The sequence below is a fragment of the Anolis carolinensis genome, unplaced genomic scaffold (assembly GCF_035594765.1).
Source record: "Anolis carolinensis isolate JA03-04 unplaced genomic scaffold, rAnoCar3.1.pri scaffold_11, whole genome shotgun sequence".
In the NCBI taxonomy this organism is placed as follows: Eukaryota; Metazoa; Chordata; class Lepidosauria; order Squamata; family Dactyloidae; genus Anolis; species Anolis carolinensis.
In genome coordinates this window covers 21,713,071-21,733,198 of record NW_026943822.1, presented here as the reverse complement: position 1 = coordinate 21,733,198, position 20,128 = coordinate 21,713,071, and the positions used below count along the sequence as shown (strand labels likewise).

Here is a 20,128-nt window from a genome sequence, read left to right as displayed (position 1 = left end):
TTTATGATGTTGTGTTGACTGTTTTATTGCCTCTGTTTTGTTTTGCACTTGCTGTATTTTTTATGTCATACCTTGAGTGACTGAAAGGTCCCAGGTTCAAATCCGGGGAGGGGAGTGAGCGCCCGCTGTTAGCTCTAGCTTCTGCCAACCTAGCAGTTCGAAAACATGCCAGTGTGAGTAGATGAATAGGTACCGCTCCGGCGGGAAGGTAACGGCGCTCCATGCAGTCATGCCTATATGGCCACATGACCTTGGAGGTGTCTATGGACAACGCCGGCTCTTTGGCTTAGAAATGGAGATGAGCACCAACCCCCAGAGTCAATCACGACTGGACTTAACGTCAAGGGAAAACCTTTACCTTTACATTTTGCGATATTAATTTAAACACCTACACTTTTTCGCATCAATATGGAAATAAGAATACTTTGGAAGCACAAAGTTGACCTCTATGTAAACCACGTTAGTTTGTGGCCAGAAGGATTCTTCCTTATTTCGGCAGCGTTTGCTGTTTAAGAGGCTCTGCACGCCTGTCCGGCCTCCCACTGCTTTCCTTCTGATTAGTGCCATTAATGAGAACATATAGCATTATGTTTAGAACTCCGTCCCAATCAGAGAAATCAGGGATTTCTCATCATTAACGTGCCTGGTATGTAAATACCCGCTCCGAGGGTGGCAAAAATAGCATCTTTATTCTGATCTCTGCTCAGGCCAAAGGGACGAAAATCTTTTATTACAGACTAGCTGTGCCCGGCCACGCGTTGCTGTGGTTAGGACTTTATTTTTCTTTTTGTTGTATGAACATAGAGAGGTTGTGCTGTCAATTTTTGAGGTTGTGGGGCATTTAGTTTAGTTGTTTTGTCCGGTGCCGTGATTCCACTACCCTTTTATATATATAGATGCAGAGGTTTAGTGGCTCATGGTTCCCTTCAGTACCAATGGTGAAGATATGAGCCAAATGGAAAGCATTTCCCCAGAAACAGAACTTGCCACTTTAGGGATCTTACATAATTCCTTGTTACGGTTCATCATGTAATGAGAAAAATGAATTTAAGAACAGGCTATTGAATGCAGTTGGTCATTTGAGGCCACAATGGAAGGACATCTATCTATTTGCGGTTGTTGAATGCAAAGTTTCCGGATGCAAAACAAGACGTGTCTTCTCTATCTTTAATAAGTGAGCAGAATAAGGAAATACAGGTATAGCAAGTCATACAAGTTACTCCAGCTGGACTCTTTTCAATGGTGAAGAAATCATGTCCTTTTTTTTTTTTTTGCTTACTTACTTTTCTGCCAACCTAGCAGTTCGAAAACATGCAAATGTGAGTAGATCAATAGGTACTGCTCCGGCAGGAAGGTAACGGCGCTCCATGCAGTCATGCCAATGTCCACATGACCTTGGAGGTGTCTATGGACATGCAAATGTGAGTAGATCAATAGGTACCGCTCCGGCGGGAAGGTGACGGCGCTCCATGCAGTCATGCCAATGTCCACATGACCTTGGAGGTGTCTACGGACAATGCTGGCTCTTCGGCTTAGAAATGGAGATGAGCACCAACCCCCAGAGTCAGACATGACTGGACTTAACGTCAGGGGAAAACCTTTACCTTTTATTTACTTACTTACTTACTTAGGCGATCCCTCATAGTTCGAGGATGATGGTCCTCCGTCTGTGTTGTCTTGGGGATGGATTTGTAGATGGCTGAAGAGACCTATTTTTGACCTGCATGTTCTCCCGTAGTGAGGACATTGGTTTCCAGGTGGAAGGCAGTCCCGGTCAGGGTTGGCTTGACGGGCCTTTCTTGGCACGTTTCTCCCTCAAGCCCTCCATTCGTGCCTCTTCGAACTCCGCAGCACTGCTGGTCACAGCTGACCTCCAGTTAGAGTGCTCAAGGGCCAGGGCTTCCCAGTTCTCAGTGTCTATGCCACAGTTTTTAAGCCCTTCTTTAAATCTCTTTTCCTGCCCACCAACATTCTGTTTTCCATTCTTGAGTTGGGAGTAGAGTAGCTGCTTTGGGCATTCGGACAACGTGGCCAGTCCAGTGGAGTTGATGGCGTAGGAGCATCGTTTCAATGCTGGTGGTCTTTGCTTCTTCCAGCACGCTGACATTTGTCTGCCTGTCTTCCCAAGAGATTTGCAGGATTTTTTTGAGGCAACGCTGATGGAAACACTCTAGGAGTTGAGTGTGACGTCTGTAGACCGTCCACGTTTCGCAGGCATAGAGCAGGGTTGGGAGGACAATGGCTTTGTAAACAAGCACCTTGGTATCTCTACGGATGTCCCGATCCTCAAACACTCTCTGCTTCATTTGGAAAAATGCTGCACTCGCAGAGCTCAGACGGTGTTGTATTTCAGTGTCAAAACACTCTCTGCTTCATTTGGAAAAATGCTGCACTCGCAGAGCTCAGACGGTGTTGTATTTCAGTGTCAAAACACTCTCTGCTTCATTTGGAAAAATGCTGCACTCGCAGAGCTCAGATGGTGTTGTATTTCAGTGTCAAAACACTCTCTGCTTCATTTGGAAAAATGCTGCACTCGCAGAGCTCAGACGGTGTTGTATTTCAGTGTCAAAACACTCTCTGCTTCATTCAGAAAAATGCTGCACTCACAGAGCTCAGACGGTGTTGTATTTCATTGTCAAAACACTCTCTGCTTCATTCAGAAAAATGCTGCGCTCGCAGAGCTCAGGCAGTGTTGTATTTCAGTGTCAAAACATTCTGCTTCATTCGGAAAAATGCTGCACTCGCAGAGCTCAGACGCTGTTGGATTTCAGTGTCAAAACACTCTCTGCTTCATTCGGAAAAATGCTGCGCTCGCAGAGCTCAGACGCTGTTATATTTCAGTGTCAAAACACTCTCTGTTTCATTCGGAAAAATGCGGTGTTGTATTTCAGTCTCGATGTTGACTTTTGTGGAGAGGTGGTTGCCAAGAGAGCGGATATGGTCAACGTTTTCTAATGTTACACCATTAAGTTGTATTCCTGGCATTGCAGAGGGATTAGCTGGTGCCTGTTGGAAGAGCACTTTGGTTTTCTCGATGTTCAGTGAGAGGCCGAGCTTCTCGTATGCTTCTGCGAAGGTGTTGTAGGTCTTCTTCTTTTTGCATTTGGCTTCAATAGATGATCATGAACAATCTTGAGATTTCTCATGTCTGTTCTTAAATTAGCGGCCAACTCATTTCACTTCTGAAACTAAACTGGACTGTGGTGGAGGCTCCTTCTTTGGAGGCTTTTAAACAGAGGCTGGATGGCCATCTGTCGGGGGTGCTTTGAATGCGATTGCCCGCTTCTTGGCAGAATGGGGTTGGACTGGATGGCCCATGAGGTCTCTTCCAACTCTACTATTCTATGATTCTATGAAACATGGTACTTCTCCAGCATCATCCACGTGAAGAAGCAATTGTCTGTGCATTTCAGATTGCCATGTATGCATCCTCATAAGTCAATCATTGACACTTCTTCTCAAATGAAACATTTCACTTAGGATGTTATTGAAAGAGATTATTTTTGTTTTATCCTGTAGAAGGAAACAAAAGTCAACAGGGCACAGGGCTGGAGAAGAGTGGGAGTTAAGAAGAGCGACCTCCGTCCTCCTCGTCACCGAATTAGTCTAATTCCTGCTTAGTAGAGACCGCGGGAGGATTTTCCCCAACACCATCTGCTGCCCATTCACATTCGCTTGGCACTGGGATGGAGCACATATTGATCAGGCCACCCAGAATTGGCGTTTTTAAAGGTTTCAGATGCACAGTTGTGTTTGGAAGTGAGATAAAGCACATTAAACTGTGTATAAGCCTCAAGGGGCTGTGGTTTGAGCACGATTCTCAAGAACAGATTACACTTGTCTATGGAAATGGAAAGCCACTTGATGGGAAGCAAACTCTTTTCTGAGCCAATTTTGTTGTCGAAGGCTTTCATGGCCGGGATCACAGGGTTGTTGTATGTTTTCCGGGCTGTATGGCCATGTTCCAGAAGCACTCTCTCCTGACGTTTCGCTCACATCTGTGGCAGGCATCCTCAGAGGTTGTGAGGTCTCAGGGTTGTTGTATGTTTTCTGGGCTGTATGGCCATGTTCCAGAAGCACTCTCTCCTGACGTTTCGCTCACATCTGTGGCAGGCATCCTCAGAGGTTGTGAGGTCTCAGGGTTGTTGTATGTTTTCCGGGCTGTATGGCCATGTTCCAGAAGCACTCTCTCCTGACGTTTCGCTCACATCTGTGGCAGGCATCCTCAGAGGTTGTGAGGTCTCAGGGTTGTTGTATGTTTTCCGGGCTGTATGGCCATGTTCCAGAAGCACTCTCTCCTGACGTTTCGCTCACATCTGTGGCAGGCATCCTCAGAGGTTGTGAGGTATGGAGAAACTAATCAAGGAAGGTTTATATATATATATATCTGTGGAAAGTCCAGGGTGAGAGAAGAACTCTTTGTCAGTTGGAGGCCAGTGTGAATGTTGTAGTTAGCATTGAATAGCTTCATCTCCTGGCTTCTTCCTGCCTGGGGGCATCCTTTGTTCAGAGTCGTTAGCTGCCCCTGGTTCCCATGTCTGGAACTCCTCTGTTTTCAGAGTATCGCTTCTTATTTACTGTTATGGTTTTTGAGGTTGGTTCATCAGAGCACTTGAGGAACCAACCTGGACACAGTATATTATTTGAGAACACAGAAATGCTGGACCACTCTCAACAACGACCATGTCAGACGACACAGAGAAGCCGTTGAAATCCACAAGCATGTGGAGAACTTCAACAGAAAGGAGGAAACCATGAAAATGAACAAAATCTGGCTACCAGTATTAAAAAAAACTTAAAAAGAGGAGTTCTTAAGCCCCTTCTACACTGCCATGATCTAACATTATATGCAAGGGAGGCAGTAACAAAAGGGGATGAAGGAAGAACTGGCCAGAGGAAGAATACGTACTGATCTCTGTTAAGAACACAACCAATTCATGCAAATCTTTGAATTGCAGGTGTGTTGAAAACTACACAGGAGCTCGGTGTGGGGAAATTTTGCTTGCAAGTATCAAGGGCCATTCGAGAGGAGAACTGTTTGCCGCTGTTTTGGCTTCGGTGGTCGTTCTGAGCGTCTTGGTGGCTGGAGCCTTCTTCTTTCTTTACAGGTAAGACTCATGCTCAGCCATTCCCATAAAGAGAAGTCTCTCCATCTCCTATTCTAATTGCTTGTATATGCATTTAACTGCAGTAAGGGAAAGTAAAGATAAAGGATTTCCCCTGATATTAAGTCTAGCCATGTCCAAACCTGGGGCTTGGTGCTCATCTCCATTTCTAAGCTGATAATAATATTATAATGTAATAAAATATTATGCTAATAATAATATAATACAGAAGAGTCTCACTTATCCAACATAAACGGGCCAGCAGAGTGTTGGATAAGCAAATATGTTGGATAATAAGGAGGGATTAGGGAAAAGCCCATGAAACATGAAATTACATTATGATTTTACAAATTAAGCACCAAAACAAATTTGTCTGAAAAAGCAGTTCAATACACAGCAATGTTATGTAGTAATTGCTGTATTTACAAATTTAGCACCAAAAATCACAATGTATTGAAAAGATTGACTACAAAAACATTGACTACTAAAAGGCAGACTGCGCTGGATAATCCAGAACGTTGGATAAGCGAATGTTGGATAAGTGAGACTCTACTGTATAATAATATTAATTATATATTAAATGTAATATTACTAATAATATTACCATATAATGATATAATAATAATAATAATAATAACAATAATTTATAGTACAATATAGTAATTGAATGCTTATATTGTGCTATGCTAATAATATATTGTATGTTCATTTGATTTGTAAGCTGCTCTGAGTCCCCTCCGGGTTGAGAAGAGTGAGATATAAATGTACTAAACAAATAAATTTAAGGCACTTTGGTTAATTTAAGAAATAATTTCATGGGACTATAGGTCATTTAAAACTCAAAGGTCTATCTATCCAATGACGTCGTAGTTGCAAAAGCTGCAAGTACAAATTATCTATAATTTTGCTTAACATCTCAGATCCTCACTGTTTTCTTCTTCTTTTCCATGTCTCATTACCTGTCAGGAAGGGACAGATCTCACGGACCAGTTCAGCAGAACGTGGCGAAAGCCTTATCGAAGGCGACAACAACGTTCTTCCCAACAGTGAGTAACTTACAAACAATGTATGGATGGGGTGGGATGAAACGATCTTGGATGAAAACAAACTCTTGGTTAAAATGTTTACTTCTTTGCAGAAATCACCGAATAAAGAGATAAAAAGTAGGAAAGTTTGAAATAAAAGCGGAAATGGTCCAACGCCAACAACCGGAGCAGCCGTAGCAAAGCTAAAACTGAGTCGGGGACTATGGTAAGACCACCAAACAGAGAAAAATCGCCAAGATAAATAGATGTTGTGCTGGTTAGAAAAAAAATTAATTTCTTATCAAACCAAAATGGTTATATTTAAGGGGATTCTACTACTTCAAAAAGACATTGTACAAAAATTAGGAGAATTTTCCCTGATGTCTCTCATACTGTTTTCTGTGTACAGTAGAGTCTCACTTATCCAAGCTAAACGGGCCGGCAGAAGCTTGGATAAGCGAATATCTTGGATAACAAGGAGGGATTAAGGAAAAGCCTATTAAACATCAAATTAGATTATGATTTTACAAATTAAGCACCAAAACTTCATGTTATACAACAAATTTGACAGAAAAGGTAGTTCAATGCGTAGTAATGTTATGTTGTAATTACTGTATTTATGAATTTAGCACCAAAATATCATGATATATTGAAAACATTGACTACAAAAATGGCTTGGATTATCCAGAGGCTTGGATAAGCGAGACTCTACTGTAATTACTATACATGGTAGTTACTGTTTTATGACAGCGGTTAATAGAACAGAATCCAACTAAACGTCATTTGAAAAGACCCAATGGCACGACATAGTTAGACCAATACCCTTTCAATAATCTGAATGTGTCTATTTTTTAAACAAAACATAAAAATCAGCAAGCTATAAAGGACAAAGAATGGATTGAGCCTGAATCATTGCACTATATTTGATATGCATTCCTAATATTTGGCAAAGGCTCTTTCTTGAATCCGTTCTCTGTCCAGATACTCATAGAGGCCAAAGTCAGTCTATAAATATAGGTTTGGAGAGAACGCAAATGCATCAGATGACTAGGAAAATTGGATTCTGAGCATTTTCAATTTTAATTTTTTGATAGTTATGGGTTAGGTGTAACTGTTCCATGTGGGTATCAATGTTGTCAGAGCCACTCTCAACATAACTAACAGTGGAAAGGCAAAATACATAGTAAAGGTAAAAGTTTTCCCCTGACATTAAGTCCAGTTGTGTCTGACCTGGAGGTTGGTGCAAAGCCAAAGAGTCGGCGTTGTTCATAGACACCTCCTAGGTCATGTGGCCAGCATGACTGCATGGAGCGCCATTACCTTCCTGCAGAAGCAGTACCTATTGATCTACTCACATTGGCATGTTTTCGAACTGCTATGTTGGCAGAAGCTGGGGCTAACAGTGGGAGCTCACTCCGCTCCCCGGATTCGAACCTGCAACCTTTTGGTCAGCAAGTTCAACAGCTCAGGGGTTTAATCCGCTGCGCCTCCAGGGTTTCCAAAAGATGCATAGTAACATGCAAATAAAAACCTGTGTTTGTTCTATATATTTTTCCAGGAATACAGAACACTATTCCAAGATACTGTGAAAGAAGACAATATTGCTAATATTTCGCAGGACGCAGAGTTTGAGCATAGCTGTGCATTGATCATGATCTCGCCGTTGCCAGACAGAGAATGCCAGAGGTACGTGAAGCTGCCAAGAGATGGATTAGAACCAGCTTTATCTTCAATAATCGAAACAGAAGAAGTACTGTTGAATCACGTCAGGACACCATTGGGGGATACCGAGAAAGCACTGCATTCCATCACTTCCTTTTTATCAGAGGCAAAATGTATATATATTTTAAAAGGTATGGAAAATAAAAAGGACGTTGGTTGTGTTGGATGGATCACCATGGGTCAGAGAAGATGTAGTCAACAAAATAATAAAATTTACCTTTACACACTCTAAAACTTGCAGAATCGTGATATGTATCAAAGACATGTTATACTGCTCCTTTACTTTGAACTAGTTGGAAGGTTTCAGGCAACGAGACTTTTGGGATACAATGGTCAAAATGGATGTCAGTCAACAGAATATATCTAGAACTGTGTTGAGCCACAAAGAATGGTGGCTAATGCCTGCTTTCTCTCAGAGTTACTGCACAATCCTGGAAAAAGCACAACAGCTAGTATACTGCACAACAGAATCTCCCTTGTGAAAATGAAGTGCGGACTTAGATTTATAATTCAGTCGCGACCTGAGTGAATCCGATTACAAGGACATGAAATACTGCACTGGAGGCCATTATCAGTCACATTTTCATCTGCAAGCATCTTTATGTGAAAGGTCACTGAAAGGGATTTAAAGGACTTGATTCAGAATCTGCTGCACGAAGGGACCGAATGACTATCCTATGTCCAGACACTATGCAGTTTCATTATTGTGCCAACTTAGGCCTGCATTTTCAACATATGACATTTATGGAGTGGATTGACTTGAGAGGGCTTCCAGCCATTTTTTTTCCAAACATAAAAATCGTTCATCTTATAAGGCAATGCAGATAGACTTCTCCAGATTATTGTATTTTTGGTGCAGTAGAAATTAATCTTCCCCAGCATTAAATCTGTATCATGTTAGTGTAAAAATAGTGGATTTTAAAAGGTGAAATGCAATTGCATATTATGATCACCTATTGCCGTTGCACCACTTCTTAGGTTGTAAAAGTTTGGCTAAAATGCTTTAAAAATCCTTTGTGTGACTTTTCTTTCATTCCAACACTAAAAGGGGACAGAGGTAGCTTTTGAAGGAGGTCTGGAAAACCAAAATTGTGTACAATGTGGCTGTTTCTGCTGATAGGACCAGAAGGAGACTCCAATCCATGAGTGACAAGTTGTTCATTTGCTGGTCTCATATACAGTAGAGTCTCACTTATCCAAGCTAAACGGGCCGGTAGAAGCTTGGATAAGCAAATATCTTGGATAATAAAGCGGGATTAAGGAAAAACCTATTAAACATCAAATTAGGTTATGATTTTACAAATTAAGCACCAAAGCATGTTATACAACAAATTTGACAGAAAAAGTAGTTCAATACACAGTAATGTTATGTTGCAATTACTGTATTTACGAATTTAGCACCAAAATATCATGATATATTGAAAACATTGACTACAAAAATGGCTTGGATAATCCAGAAGCTTGGATAAGTGAGGCTTGGATAAGTGAGACTTTACTGTAACTCTAAAGTGTTTGTTTATATATATGTTGTATTTTTATTATGTGAGCCACACCTGTGAGGGTCTGGTTCTAAAAGGCTTAATAATGTAATTAAAAGTTTAAAAAATAAACAAAAGCTGGGTTGCTGTGAGTTTTTTGAGGCTGTATGGCCATGTCCAAGGAGCATTCTCTCCAACACATTAAACAAAAGCCATATTGTATATACATATAATACTGATAATAATATTATAATGGAATACAATATTATACTACTAATAATACAATATAATATTATTTATATGTTATATATTAAATGTAATATTGCCATATAATGATATAGTACAAAATAGTAATTTAATGCTTATATTGTGCTTTGCTAATAATATATTGTATGTTCATTTGATTTGTAAGCCGCTCTGAGTCTCCTACGGGGTGAGAAGAGCGGGATATAAATGTAGTAAATAAATAAATAAATATATATCTTGGATTGGACCTTGAATCCGTGTCAGGTGCGACGTGAGAAACTGCAAGTCGTTTCTGGTGTGAGAGAATTGGCCATCTGCAAGGATGTTGCCCAGGGGACGCCCAGATGTTTTTACCATCCTTGTGGGAGGCTTCTCTCATGTCCCTGCATCCTCTGTGCTGAGATAGGTTTTCTTCACTAACTCAAACTGCTCAAGACCAATGTTTCAGCAGAGATTTCAAAACTCATTCTGCAAAACAGAAGAACACAGAGCCCAGTAAATCCAGACCATGAATCCAAGCAAGATGGAGATCTCCAATCCACATACAAAGAAGCCGTACCAAAAATAACCCCACTCTGATAAGCAAAAGAAAACACTGGAATTTTATACAGGGGTTCCGAAGTCTGTATTTAGAAGCAATACAGCATTTTGACAAGGAAGAAATAATCAGAACCGTTTACAATTTCCGCAGGCAGTTGAAACTCCCCTCCTCCTCTCTCAAGTACCCAAAATCTGCCTCTTGCTCCCTGGCAGTGTGCTTTTTTGGGAATAGAGGAGAAAAAAAATCAGACTTAGCTGTATGACTCTCACGGGAACGGCAGTACAATCATAAGACAATATGTCAAGCCATAAATTATGGCCATTGATTTCAGTACCAAGCAGAAAGGGAGATTAATTTCTTGCATCCACATGATTCTTCTCCTGTTTCTCTATCCCATCTCAATGCAAAACTGTGGGTTTTTTTAAATGTTGCTGATGCCTGTCTCAGGATGGAAAACAAAACAACTAGTTAAGTTACATTCACTCAGCGTTCTCTGTGCTGCCGCAACTCAGCACTCTCCTCGCTGTCTCCATTTTCTACAGGTGACCTTAAACGGTAGGTGTCAAAGGAAGGAGAAGTCAGGTCTGATGCCAACAGCGGGGCCGACTTCCAAGTAAAGTGTGCTCAGGAGTGAGCTATACAGCAGATACGAAAGTATATAAGCAAGACGAGAGAAAAGGCCTGGGGTAAAAGCACCCCTCGGGTGCACAGTGACTTCAGAGGGGTCTTCTGGTTTCAAGATTCAGGGGGAGAAGAGAGTTTTTGCCAGCATCCTTTTGCTCTGGAGAAGCAGCCAGGAAAGATGCCCTTTGTCCAAGGCAAAGACACAAATTTGTCATCCAAGTGTGGTTTGCTGTATGACCTGTGAGTTTTGAGAAGTAGGACCTGCTGGATCCAAAACAAAGGGCTTCATATACAATGAGGCCATGCGGGAAATCTAAGAAAATGTGCACTCTCTTGTCCCATAGCCAGAGCTCATTTCCCAGATGGAGCAAGAGGAAGAGCTATGGATTGTTCAGGCTTCAGATGAAGAGGAACACAACAAACAACCTATTGGATAAGTGGAGGAAAAAAGAAATCTGAATCCAGCGTGGGAAGTGTTTTTGAGGGTAAACTGGAACTTGCAAGACACTGGATTAGCCACCCGGCGAAGGATCCTTGCAAATACATTTGGTTTGGCCAAAAGAATGGGATTTGGGGTTTAAAATAACTCCTGATGACTGGCTTCCAATTAACAGACAGTGGTTTAAACCTGATTTGTTTTTGCAGAGCCCAAGTGAATCAGAGTCATGACAGTGGTGTAGGCATGGAGCAGGTCGTCCTTGGTGTCGTGATACTCCCGGAGAATAAAATTCCCAGTCACAATCCGATCGCACCCAATCTCCCCGTGTCCAAAAAATCCGAACAGAGGAATGTTGGGGAAGAACTTGCGGAAAGCATCGGCCTCCAGGTTCTGCTTGGTTTTGTAATGCTGGTACCCCCTGCCCACGCAGGCAAACATGAACCCAAGGCTGTTGTGTTCGGGGATGTTTGCGGCCTTGAGGCGCTGCATGGCAGCTTCGGCTGTCCTCTCATCCACTACATCCTGATCTAAGAGGACAGACGCGCTCTGGATCTGTGGTCCGCTAAAAGCCAAGCCAACAACCCCACAGGACTCAGCAGCCTGAGAGTTACTGGAAGAAAGAAAGAAGGAGAGAGAGAGGGAGAGAGAGAGAGAGAGAAACAACATAACACTTTCATCAGGATATGGCACAATCAGCTTACCACATTTGCTGGGGTTAGAGAGACACAGGATCCCATAAATGTGGAAAAATGTGAATAAAAGAAACCTAGAGAGAACACTGCTCTAGGGATCTCTAGGTCATCTTGCACAACGCAATGGTCAACGTCAGCTGGAGGGCCGAGAGATTCCAACAGAGATGTTTCTCTAGGAATTTCTCGATCCTTCAACATTACTCTATGAGCAACTTCCAGTGGAAATTGATCACGTATCAACACTGGAGGATTTAGAAGGTTCCTAGAGAAAATATTTTAATCCAATCTACAGATAATCAAATCCACCAAAGTCAAACTCGCATGTGTGGGGTGCTGACTGTAGTGCCAACAAAACAAAATGCTGTATCAAACCAAACAACAGAAATACAATTAGTCAGAAAACATGAAAGCGAGGCAGTTTGAAACCCCTGCAAACAACATGCCACTCGTTTCTCTTGGCACAGCAATCGGCTCCTACTTACAGCTCCAGCCATGAGATCTGTTTCAAGGTCATTAACAGGTCTGACTCCTGGAAATCTAAGCTTTACTAATCTACTTTTTAAAACGACAGTATGTTCATATGGAAAATGATCAATTCCTTAAAGGAAATAATTTTAACACATTAAATGGACATTTAAAACCAACTGCAACACTAGAAGATCTCTCTAAAACCATACACTCCTGTCGATTTCTATAAAGTGAAGCCCCAAAGAATTTAATAAAAAGCTACACATTTAGCAAGTGGAAAGGCAAGGTTTCATGTGGCTTTAGGTATTTAAGTTGTGAAGAAAAGGGGAACCAACCTGTTGTTTACATGCTAAGAAGTAGTTCCTGAAACTCAGAGTTTCTGCCCTCAGCTGACAGTAATGAGATCAATAGATAAAGAGCTTGTCTCCTGAAGATGTTGTCAGCCAGTTCCAAATGTAACACAACACAAATGCAAGCTGCTAATGTAATACAGACACTGGTAAATGAAATATATCCACTGAAATTTCACCCTATCTTGAAAAAAAACCTGCTGCAAAGACCCTTCTGTGTGGGAAATTGTCTGCAAATGAAAACAAGAGGCTAGAAATTGTATTAGAAAACTGAACTAGTATCAGGCATTGTTGTGTTTATGTGGAGGATACCTACGTGTCAGAGGTCAGTGATGTCACGCTCTCCACATGTCCACCGGCCAAGATGATGCTTTTTTCATTCAAGCGGTTGACTATTTGGTTCAGAAACCGGGTGGCTCCAGACTTCCAGGTGTTGTACCCAAACAGAAGGACCACTCTTAGGTCAGGGTTATTCTTTAGGCCTAATAAAATACAGAAAAAGTGTATATACAGGAAGGTGGTATTATTATTATATTATTTGTATACCTCGCCACTATCTCCCCGAAGGGAGTTGGGGCGGTTTACTTGCGAGAACAAGCCCAAAGCATGCAAGAAGATTACCAACTAAAATGCATTTAAAAACATAGTAACATATAACAGACTAATTAAACAATTAGAACAGCAGATTAAAATATATCAAACAAAACCCCAAGAACCAGTAACCAGGAATACGGTGGGAATAATCAGAATTTGCTTGAGCAAATGTAATGCTGGGGTTCTTTTTTGCACAAAAAGGGAAACAAATAAGCCATCCTTGCAACTTCAACAGCTATATCACATAAGGTTTGGGGTCTGCCTGTATGCAACCACACAGGGGTTTCTACAAAGTCACCAAGAATATGTTTTCTTTTGTTCTGGACCTGTCAACCTTAACCAGCAGTTAACATTATATGTGTCACAGAATGCATGAAGACTGCAGCTCAGGAAGTAACCCAACTTCATTGGCATTCAGGTAAACAACACACAATGCCACACAGCCAAAGGATTTGAACATTTCACAACATGACAAAGGTCCAAAAAAAACCCCCAAAACAAAACAAGTCAGACTAGTTGCCATTTGCAAGAGAGATGCTCCAAGAGGAACAACAAACCAATTACGCTCTTCAGCTTACGCTGCCAGTTCCTTGAAGGCGAGGCTCTTGCCCTAATGTTTTGTTTTGCCATTGCTGGGGGCTAGGAAGAGAGGAGAGGCAAAGAGATGGCCTGGAGGTCTATTGCGAACACCACAACTTGCACGCACTTGAGAGCATCAACACCTGGGTCAAGTCGAGTCAGATTAAAAAGTATTTTGAAGGCCCTGTAGCAAGGAGCATCATGGGAAAAGGAAGCTCGGGGATTGATAAATTCTAGAATTGCTCATTCTTGGAGGCTGGTTACGAAAGATGCACACAAAGGTAAATCAGACACTTTAAACCTTGCAGAGGACAAAGCAAAGGACAGCTATCTCCTTAGGCTCAGGCAGATGAGGAGGGAGCAAAACATAATTCAATCCTGTTCCCCCAATACTGGAAACCTTATACTGAAAACATCCTTGAAAAGTGCCTGGGTGACTCTCCTGCTTTGGCACAAGGGGAACAATCCAAGAAGTCCCGTGCCACAACAACTCCCAAGGCTGCCCTTTGAAAGAGATTAACCTGCATATTCAGCAAACAAAGCCAAGCCTGCTAATCTTTTTTAACATTGTCCTATTGGGGCCTTCCGACCTTTACTTGCCTGCCTCAGCAAACACACTTTCATCAGGGACCCTGGTCTTCAAATCTTTGAAGAAGTGAAAAGTCTGAATCTTCACTCCGTCGATCTTGGGGAACAACAATGCAAAACCAGCTTCGCCATCCTCGATTTCCAGAGGCCGGTTGCTTCGGGCCCCGATTGGGGTGACTAAAGGGAAGAAAAGTTCATCTTACTATTGACTGTGCCTGCCCTCCACCCCCAGATCAGTCATGGAGTCCTTCAGTAAAAACATTCTCATTTTGCTCTGTAGGCTAAAGATCCCTGATCAGAGTGGACTTTAGTTTGAATATAAATAACTTCAAACAGAAGCCTTGAACGGCTGCTGTCACTCGAACAACCTTGGTTGGATGAATGAGTCATCTAATATGGTATAAGGTGTCTTTCTATTTACTCAAATCCTAGAAAAATCAGTATATAAGATATTTAGAACAATATGTTCTGAAACAATTTGCAAATGTAAATCACTTCAGTCATCTTTTCTTCCAGTTTCTCTCTTACTTTACCTGAGCAATTTAGTCTTACAAAGCACTAGGTTGACAGTGCATTATCGTGAACTGGTTTTCACTCTCATCCTTATCATACACACACACACAAACAAAAAAGGGTCATTAAGATCTCCATAATGTTTATAACAGAACTAACTAAATAATCAAAGATTGCCATTTTCGCAACACATTACAAGTGGCACAGGCTACACCTACACTGCAGAATTAAAGCAGTTTGACACAACTTTGAATGCCACGGCTCAATGCTGTGGCCTCTTGAGAGTCGTCATTTTTGGGACAGAATCCTTTCATTTCAGGAATATCTCTCCTTCAGATACACAAGTCATACTCTAGCAGCCCAAAGAGTTATTTTTGCTAAGCCTTGGAATGATACTTTTAACACAACTGTGCATCTTTACCTTGTCAAGAAATGTTAATCCGAATCAGACAGGGTGCTCTCTTATCTCAATGCTTTGAAAGAGCAGTTGTTCAATAATTATTATTGTATGCCAAAATGTATTCCTGTATTTTTTTTCCCTTACCTACAACTCCAGGTGTCACCAGTCCAAGAACTTGGCAGCGGCTGGGCAACAGCTTTTCTAACGCAGCTGCTATTTCCTTGCTGTTTCTTCTACGGGCTGCAAGTTCCAAAGAAAAACAATTAGTTTCGGTTCACACAGGTTCAATGATACCATTGGGAGCAGCTGTCAGTTCAAGATATTGTAAATGGCTGCTGCAATAAGCACCAAGTTGCCACAGGAGTAAGCTATACTGCTCCAAAGCCACACATTAATGGTTGAGCAGACGGTCTAAATTTCTCCAGGGCAGTTTTCCAGGAATTTAAAGAACAGGCACCAGGTTGTTGTGGCGGGCTTCCCACAGGACTGGAAATGAACATTTGTTGTGGGAAATGTAACACAACTTGATAGTTTTTCCAAGATTTTTGGCAAACTGCACCCTCTCAGCCTCAGAGGAAGGCAAGGGCAACTCCCCCTCTAAACGCATTCTGCCAAGAAAAACCCAAAATAGGATCGCAAAGATTTGCCATACATTTGGAGGCACAAAACAACAACACAGCAGAGTAATGTACTTTTAAGGCTGAATGGTATTTACCTTTCTTTTGGCCATGACCATGGCTCTCTTCGTGCCCAGTGAAAGTCTCTGCATCTGCTATATACAACACGGTCTGTGGGAGGACTTGAACTTTCTGTAAAATGAAAGCTCAGTGTGACGAAGACAGATCCTGGGAACTGCCCATAAAGGAGCATCCCCTTCACGGGAAATGCCAAGACAAATGCAAATGTAAATCTCTTCAGTCATTTTTTCTTCAAGTCTCCCTCTTACTTTACCAAACTTATACTGTTTCTAATTCTGGGCATCACAGTTCAAAAGAGATATTGACAAGCTGGACGGTGCAAATGATGCAACTAAAATGATCAAAGATCTGGAGACCATTAATCCCTATGCGGAGCATCTTACAGAATTGGGTATGTTTAGCCTGCAGAAGAGAATGTTGAGAGGAGATATGAGAGTCATGTATAAATATGTGAAAGGATGTCATAAGGAAGAGAGAAACAGGCGTGTTTTCTGCTGCTCTGGAAACTAGAACTCGGGAGCAATGGGTTCAGGAGATCCCACCTGAACATAAGGAAGAACTACCTGACTGTAAGAGCTGTTCAACAGTGGAACTCTCTGCCTTGAAGTGTGGTGGAAGCTTCTTCCTTGGAAGCTTTTAAACAGAGGCTGGATGGCTGTCTGTCAGGGGTTCTTTGATCGTGCTTTTTCTGCATGGCAGGGGGGTTGGACTAGATGGCCCACGTGGTCTTTTCCAACTCTATTATTCTATAATTCTAACTAGAACAAAATGTGCTGCAGGATGTCCATCCCACAAAAACAAAGTTTGGGCAGTTTAATAAACCTTTCACTTGTTTGTTATGATAAAGCCAATTAGGAAATGAAATTTGTGGCCCAGGAACAAAAATGGTATTACATAGTGTTATCCCAGGCCTCCTCAACTCCCAGAAACTCTTCTGGGAATTGGAAGCCGAAGCAGCGGGAGGACCACAATTTGAGTAGGTCTAGATTATCACCCACTCACCTCCAGCTCCTCTGCCAAGGCGTGGACGAGCGCGTGGCTGTTGGGGGGCCCTGGCTCCACGGTAGAGACCCAGGCGAGGCTCTGCTGGCTCCTCAGGATCCTGCGGGAACACTCTCTCCACAACTGACACACACTGGAACAAAAAAGGCAACCTTATCAGTCTCAGCCCTGCACATCTTAAATAGGAAACAGTGGCTTTATTTTAAAAAGAAAGTTGTGCATCAGGGATCAGCACTCTCACCATTACTATTCATACTCTGCATGGACACTGTTACAGCAGATTTGCAGACTACGCATCCCTGGACACTCCTATATGCAGACTTGACATGGGATAACCCAGAATATCAAGGCAGAAAAATTGCTTGGGAATGGAACAAGAGCACCTCCCCATGGCCAGAGTTGAAAGGGGAAGCTTTTACAGTACTTTTGTTCTGTGTATTAGTACATAATTTTTATTGCATTGTATTAAGGAATTGAATGCTTGCCTTTGTTGGTTGTAATCCGCTCTGAGACCCGTCGGGGAGATAGAGCGGAATATTAACAATGTATATTATTATTATTATTACTACTACTACTACTATATTATTATTACTATAATAATAATAATAATAATAATAATATATTATTATTATTATTATTATTATTATTATTATTATTATTATTATTAGCAAGGGGACTCAGGGTGGCTTACAAGTTATATGTACATACAATAAATGATATTATTAACATCACACAATATAAGCATTATATATTACTATATTGTACTATACCACTATATTGCAATACTATTAGTAATATTATATGTAATATATAATATACTGTTATAGCAGTGTATTATTATATTTTATTATCAATATTATATGTATATACAATATCTTATTAATATAGCACAGTGGTTCCTAAACTTTTAAACTTAAACTACAGTAGAGTCTCACTTATCCAAGCTTCTGGATTATCCAAGCCATTTTTGTAGTCAATGTTTTCAATATATCATGATATTTTGGTACTAAATTCGTAAATACAGTAATTACAACATAACACTACTGCGTATTGAACTACTTTTCCTGTCAAATTTGTTGTGTAACATGTTGTTTTGGTGCTTAATTTGTAAAATCATAGCTTAATTTGATGTTTAATAGGCTTTTCCTTAATCCGTCATTATCCAAGATGTTCGCTTATCCAAGCTTCTGCCGGCCCATTTAGCTTGGATAAGCGAGACTCTACTGTATTACTATATATATTAATTACATATTACATTACATATTACATTACATATTACATTACATATTATGAATTCTATATTGTATATTATGTATTTCATATATTATATAATACTAGCTGTGCCCGGCCACGCGTTGCTGTGGCGAAATATGGTGGTATGGGAAATAAAGTACTGAAGAATTGGTGGTAGTTAAGGTAAAGGGTCCCCTGGGCTGAGTGGGTTGCTAGGAGACCAAGTGAGTGGAGTTTAGCCTTCTAACTGGCAGCAATTGGATAAAAACAATTATTCCTCTCCCTCTAATTAGGACTTTATTTTTCTTTTCTTTTTGTTGTATCAACCTAGAGGCATGGATAAGGGGTTGTGCTGTCAATTTTCAAGGTTGTGGGGTGTTTACTTTTGTTGTTTTGTCCGCTGCCATGATGCCATCACTCTTTTATATATATAGATGTTATATATGTTATATTATCTGAGTCCAAACGGATATATATCCCAGTCCAAAGCAGATAATGTGGGATTTTTATTCAGCTGTGTGGAAGGAAGGGGCCAGGATTGCGTCACTTGCAAGGCCTCTGAGGCTTCCTCGTGTCCAGCCAGGAGTAGGCCTCAAGCCTCGGCCTCGCTTGCTTTGAGCCGCCCAGGGAAGGAGGCTGGTGCCCTCGCCACTCACCAGGCCGCCCTCAGCAGCGCCTTGGCGGGCAGGAAGCCCAGGACGCGCTCGACCACCTCCGCCAAGTTGCTCAGCACCAGGAAGCAGTCTCTCGGGTCGGCCTCCATCGCCCACCTCCTCAGCAGGCCTTCGCCGTTGCCTTGGCAACTGTTCCCGGAAGCGGAGCGCTGCGCCTGCGCAGTCCGAGGGGAAGGGCTCGTGCCTCTAAGCCCCGCCTTCAATGGTGTCGATCACGAATTTGCATGGCCCCGCCCACTGCCTCTGCCATAACCCTTTCCTATTCTTTTCTATGGCACGCAGCAGACAGAGGAATGGATCAGCAACTGGGGAGAATTCACCAGGATTTATAGGAGTTGTAGGTACTGGGATATATAGTTCACCTGCAGTCTAAGCATTCTGAACTCCACCAAGGATGGACCTGGAACTAACTTTGTACACAGAACCCCATGACCAACAAAAAATACTGGAAGGTTGTTTTCTGGGTTCCAGAAGCATTTTCTCCTGACATTTTGCCCACATCTGGAGGCCTTTAGAGAGATTTAGAGGAGTTGTAGTTCACCTACATCCAGATCGCAGTATGAACCCAAGCAATGATGGATCTGGACCAAACCCAGATGTGACCACATTGGAATCCTGGGGGGTTTTGGGGGGACTTGGCCTGGACATTTTGGAGTTGTAGCTACTGGGATGTATAGTTCACCTGCAATCTAACAGCGCTCTGAACTCCACCAAGGATGGAATTGGACCAAACTTGGCATACAGGACCCCCATGACCAGCAGAAAATACTGGAAGTATTTGGGGGAAATTCACCTTGATTTGGGGGAGTTGTAGTTCACCTATATCCAGAGAGCGCTGTGAACCGAAACGCCAATGGATCTGGACCACACTTGGCACACGTACCCGATATGCCGGAATTGGATTACTGGAGGAGTTTAGGGGGAACTGACCTTCCCTTTTGGGAATTGTAGTTCACCCAGAACCAGATAAACAGTGACCTCTACTGATGGACCTGGATCAAACTTGGCACAACACACAACCCCCATGACTAACTCAACCTACTGGAGAGGTTTAAGGGGACTGACTCACCATAGAAGTTGTAGTTTACCCTACAGCTAGAGAGCATACTGAACCCCACCGATGATGCTTCCAGAGCAAACTTGCCTAACAACAAACT

At 41.9% G+C, this 20,128-nt stretch overlaps 2 protein-coding genes across 5 annotated transcripts in view; one reads left to right on the top strand and one right to left on the bottom strand.

Annotated features, from left to right (window-relative positions):
* Nucleotides 1-9,812, top strand: part of nrg4 (neuregulin 4) — an 87,010-nt gene extending 77,198 nt beyond the window's left edge. For all 4 annotated transcript variants that reach the window (XM_062963016.1, XM_062963018.1, XM_062963015.1 and 1 more), the window contains 4 exons: nt 4,959-5,108; nt 6,072-6,151; nt 6,244-6,356; nt 7,689-9,812. In XM_062963016.1, coding sequence (XP_062819086.1) covers nt 4,959-5,108; nt 6,072-6,151; nt 6,244-6,257 — 244 coding nt within the window. In that variant the 3' untranslated portion in view covers nt 6,258-6,356; nt 7,689-9,812. The remainder of the gene's footprint in view (nt 1-4,958; nt 5,109-6,071; nt 6,152-6,243; nt 6,357-7,688) is intronic.
* Nucleotides 9,813-10,159: 347 nt separating this feature from the next.
* fbxo22 (F-box protein 22) lies at nt 10,160-19,136 on the bottom strand. The gene is made up of 7 exons (XM_062963012.1): nt 18,954-19,136; nt 17,065-17,197; nt 16,080-16,173; nt 15,509-15,604; nt 14,464-14,628; nt 13,007-13,172; nt 10,160-11,790 (listed from the first exon to the last, which is right to left on the bottom strand). The coding sequence occupies exons 1-7, from the start codon at nt 19,058-19,060 to the stop codon at nt 11,364-11,366; spliced, it is 1,188 nt and encodes a 395-aa protein (XP_062819082.1). The 5' UTR covers nt 19,061-19,136; the 3' UTR covers nt 10,160-11,363.
* Between the last annotated feature and the right edge of the window lie 992 nt (nt 19,137-20,128).

What these genes read in the sequence shown, in the direction of transcription:
- fbxo22 (XM_062963012.1), bottom strand. Translation starts at nt 19,060, where the DNA reads ATGGAGGCCGACCCGAGAGACTGCTTCCTGGTGCTGAGCAACTTGGCG. An exon ending in AAGTGTGTTTGCTGAGGCAG is followed by an intron (nt 13,173 to 14,463) that starts GCAAGTAAAGGT and finishes GTATTTTATTAG; the next exon opens with GCCTAAAGAATAACCCTGAC. An exon ending in ACATCACTGACCTCTGACAC is followed by an intron (nt 11,791 to 13,006) that starts GTAGGTATCCTC and finishes TCTTTCTTCCAG; the next exon opens with TAACTCTCAGGCTGCTGAGT.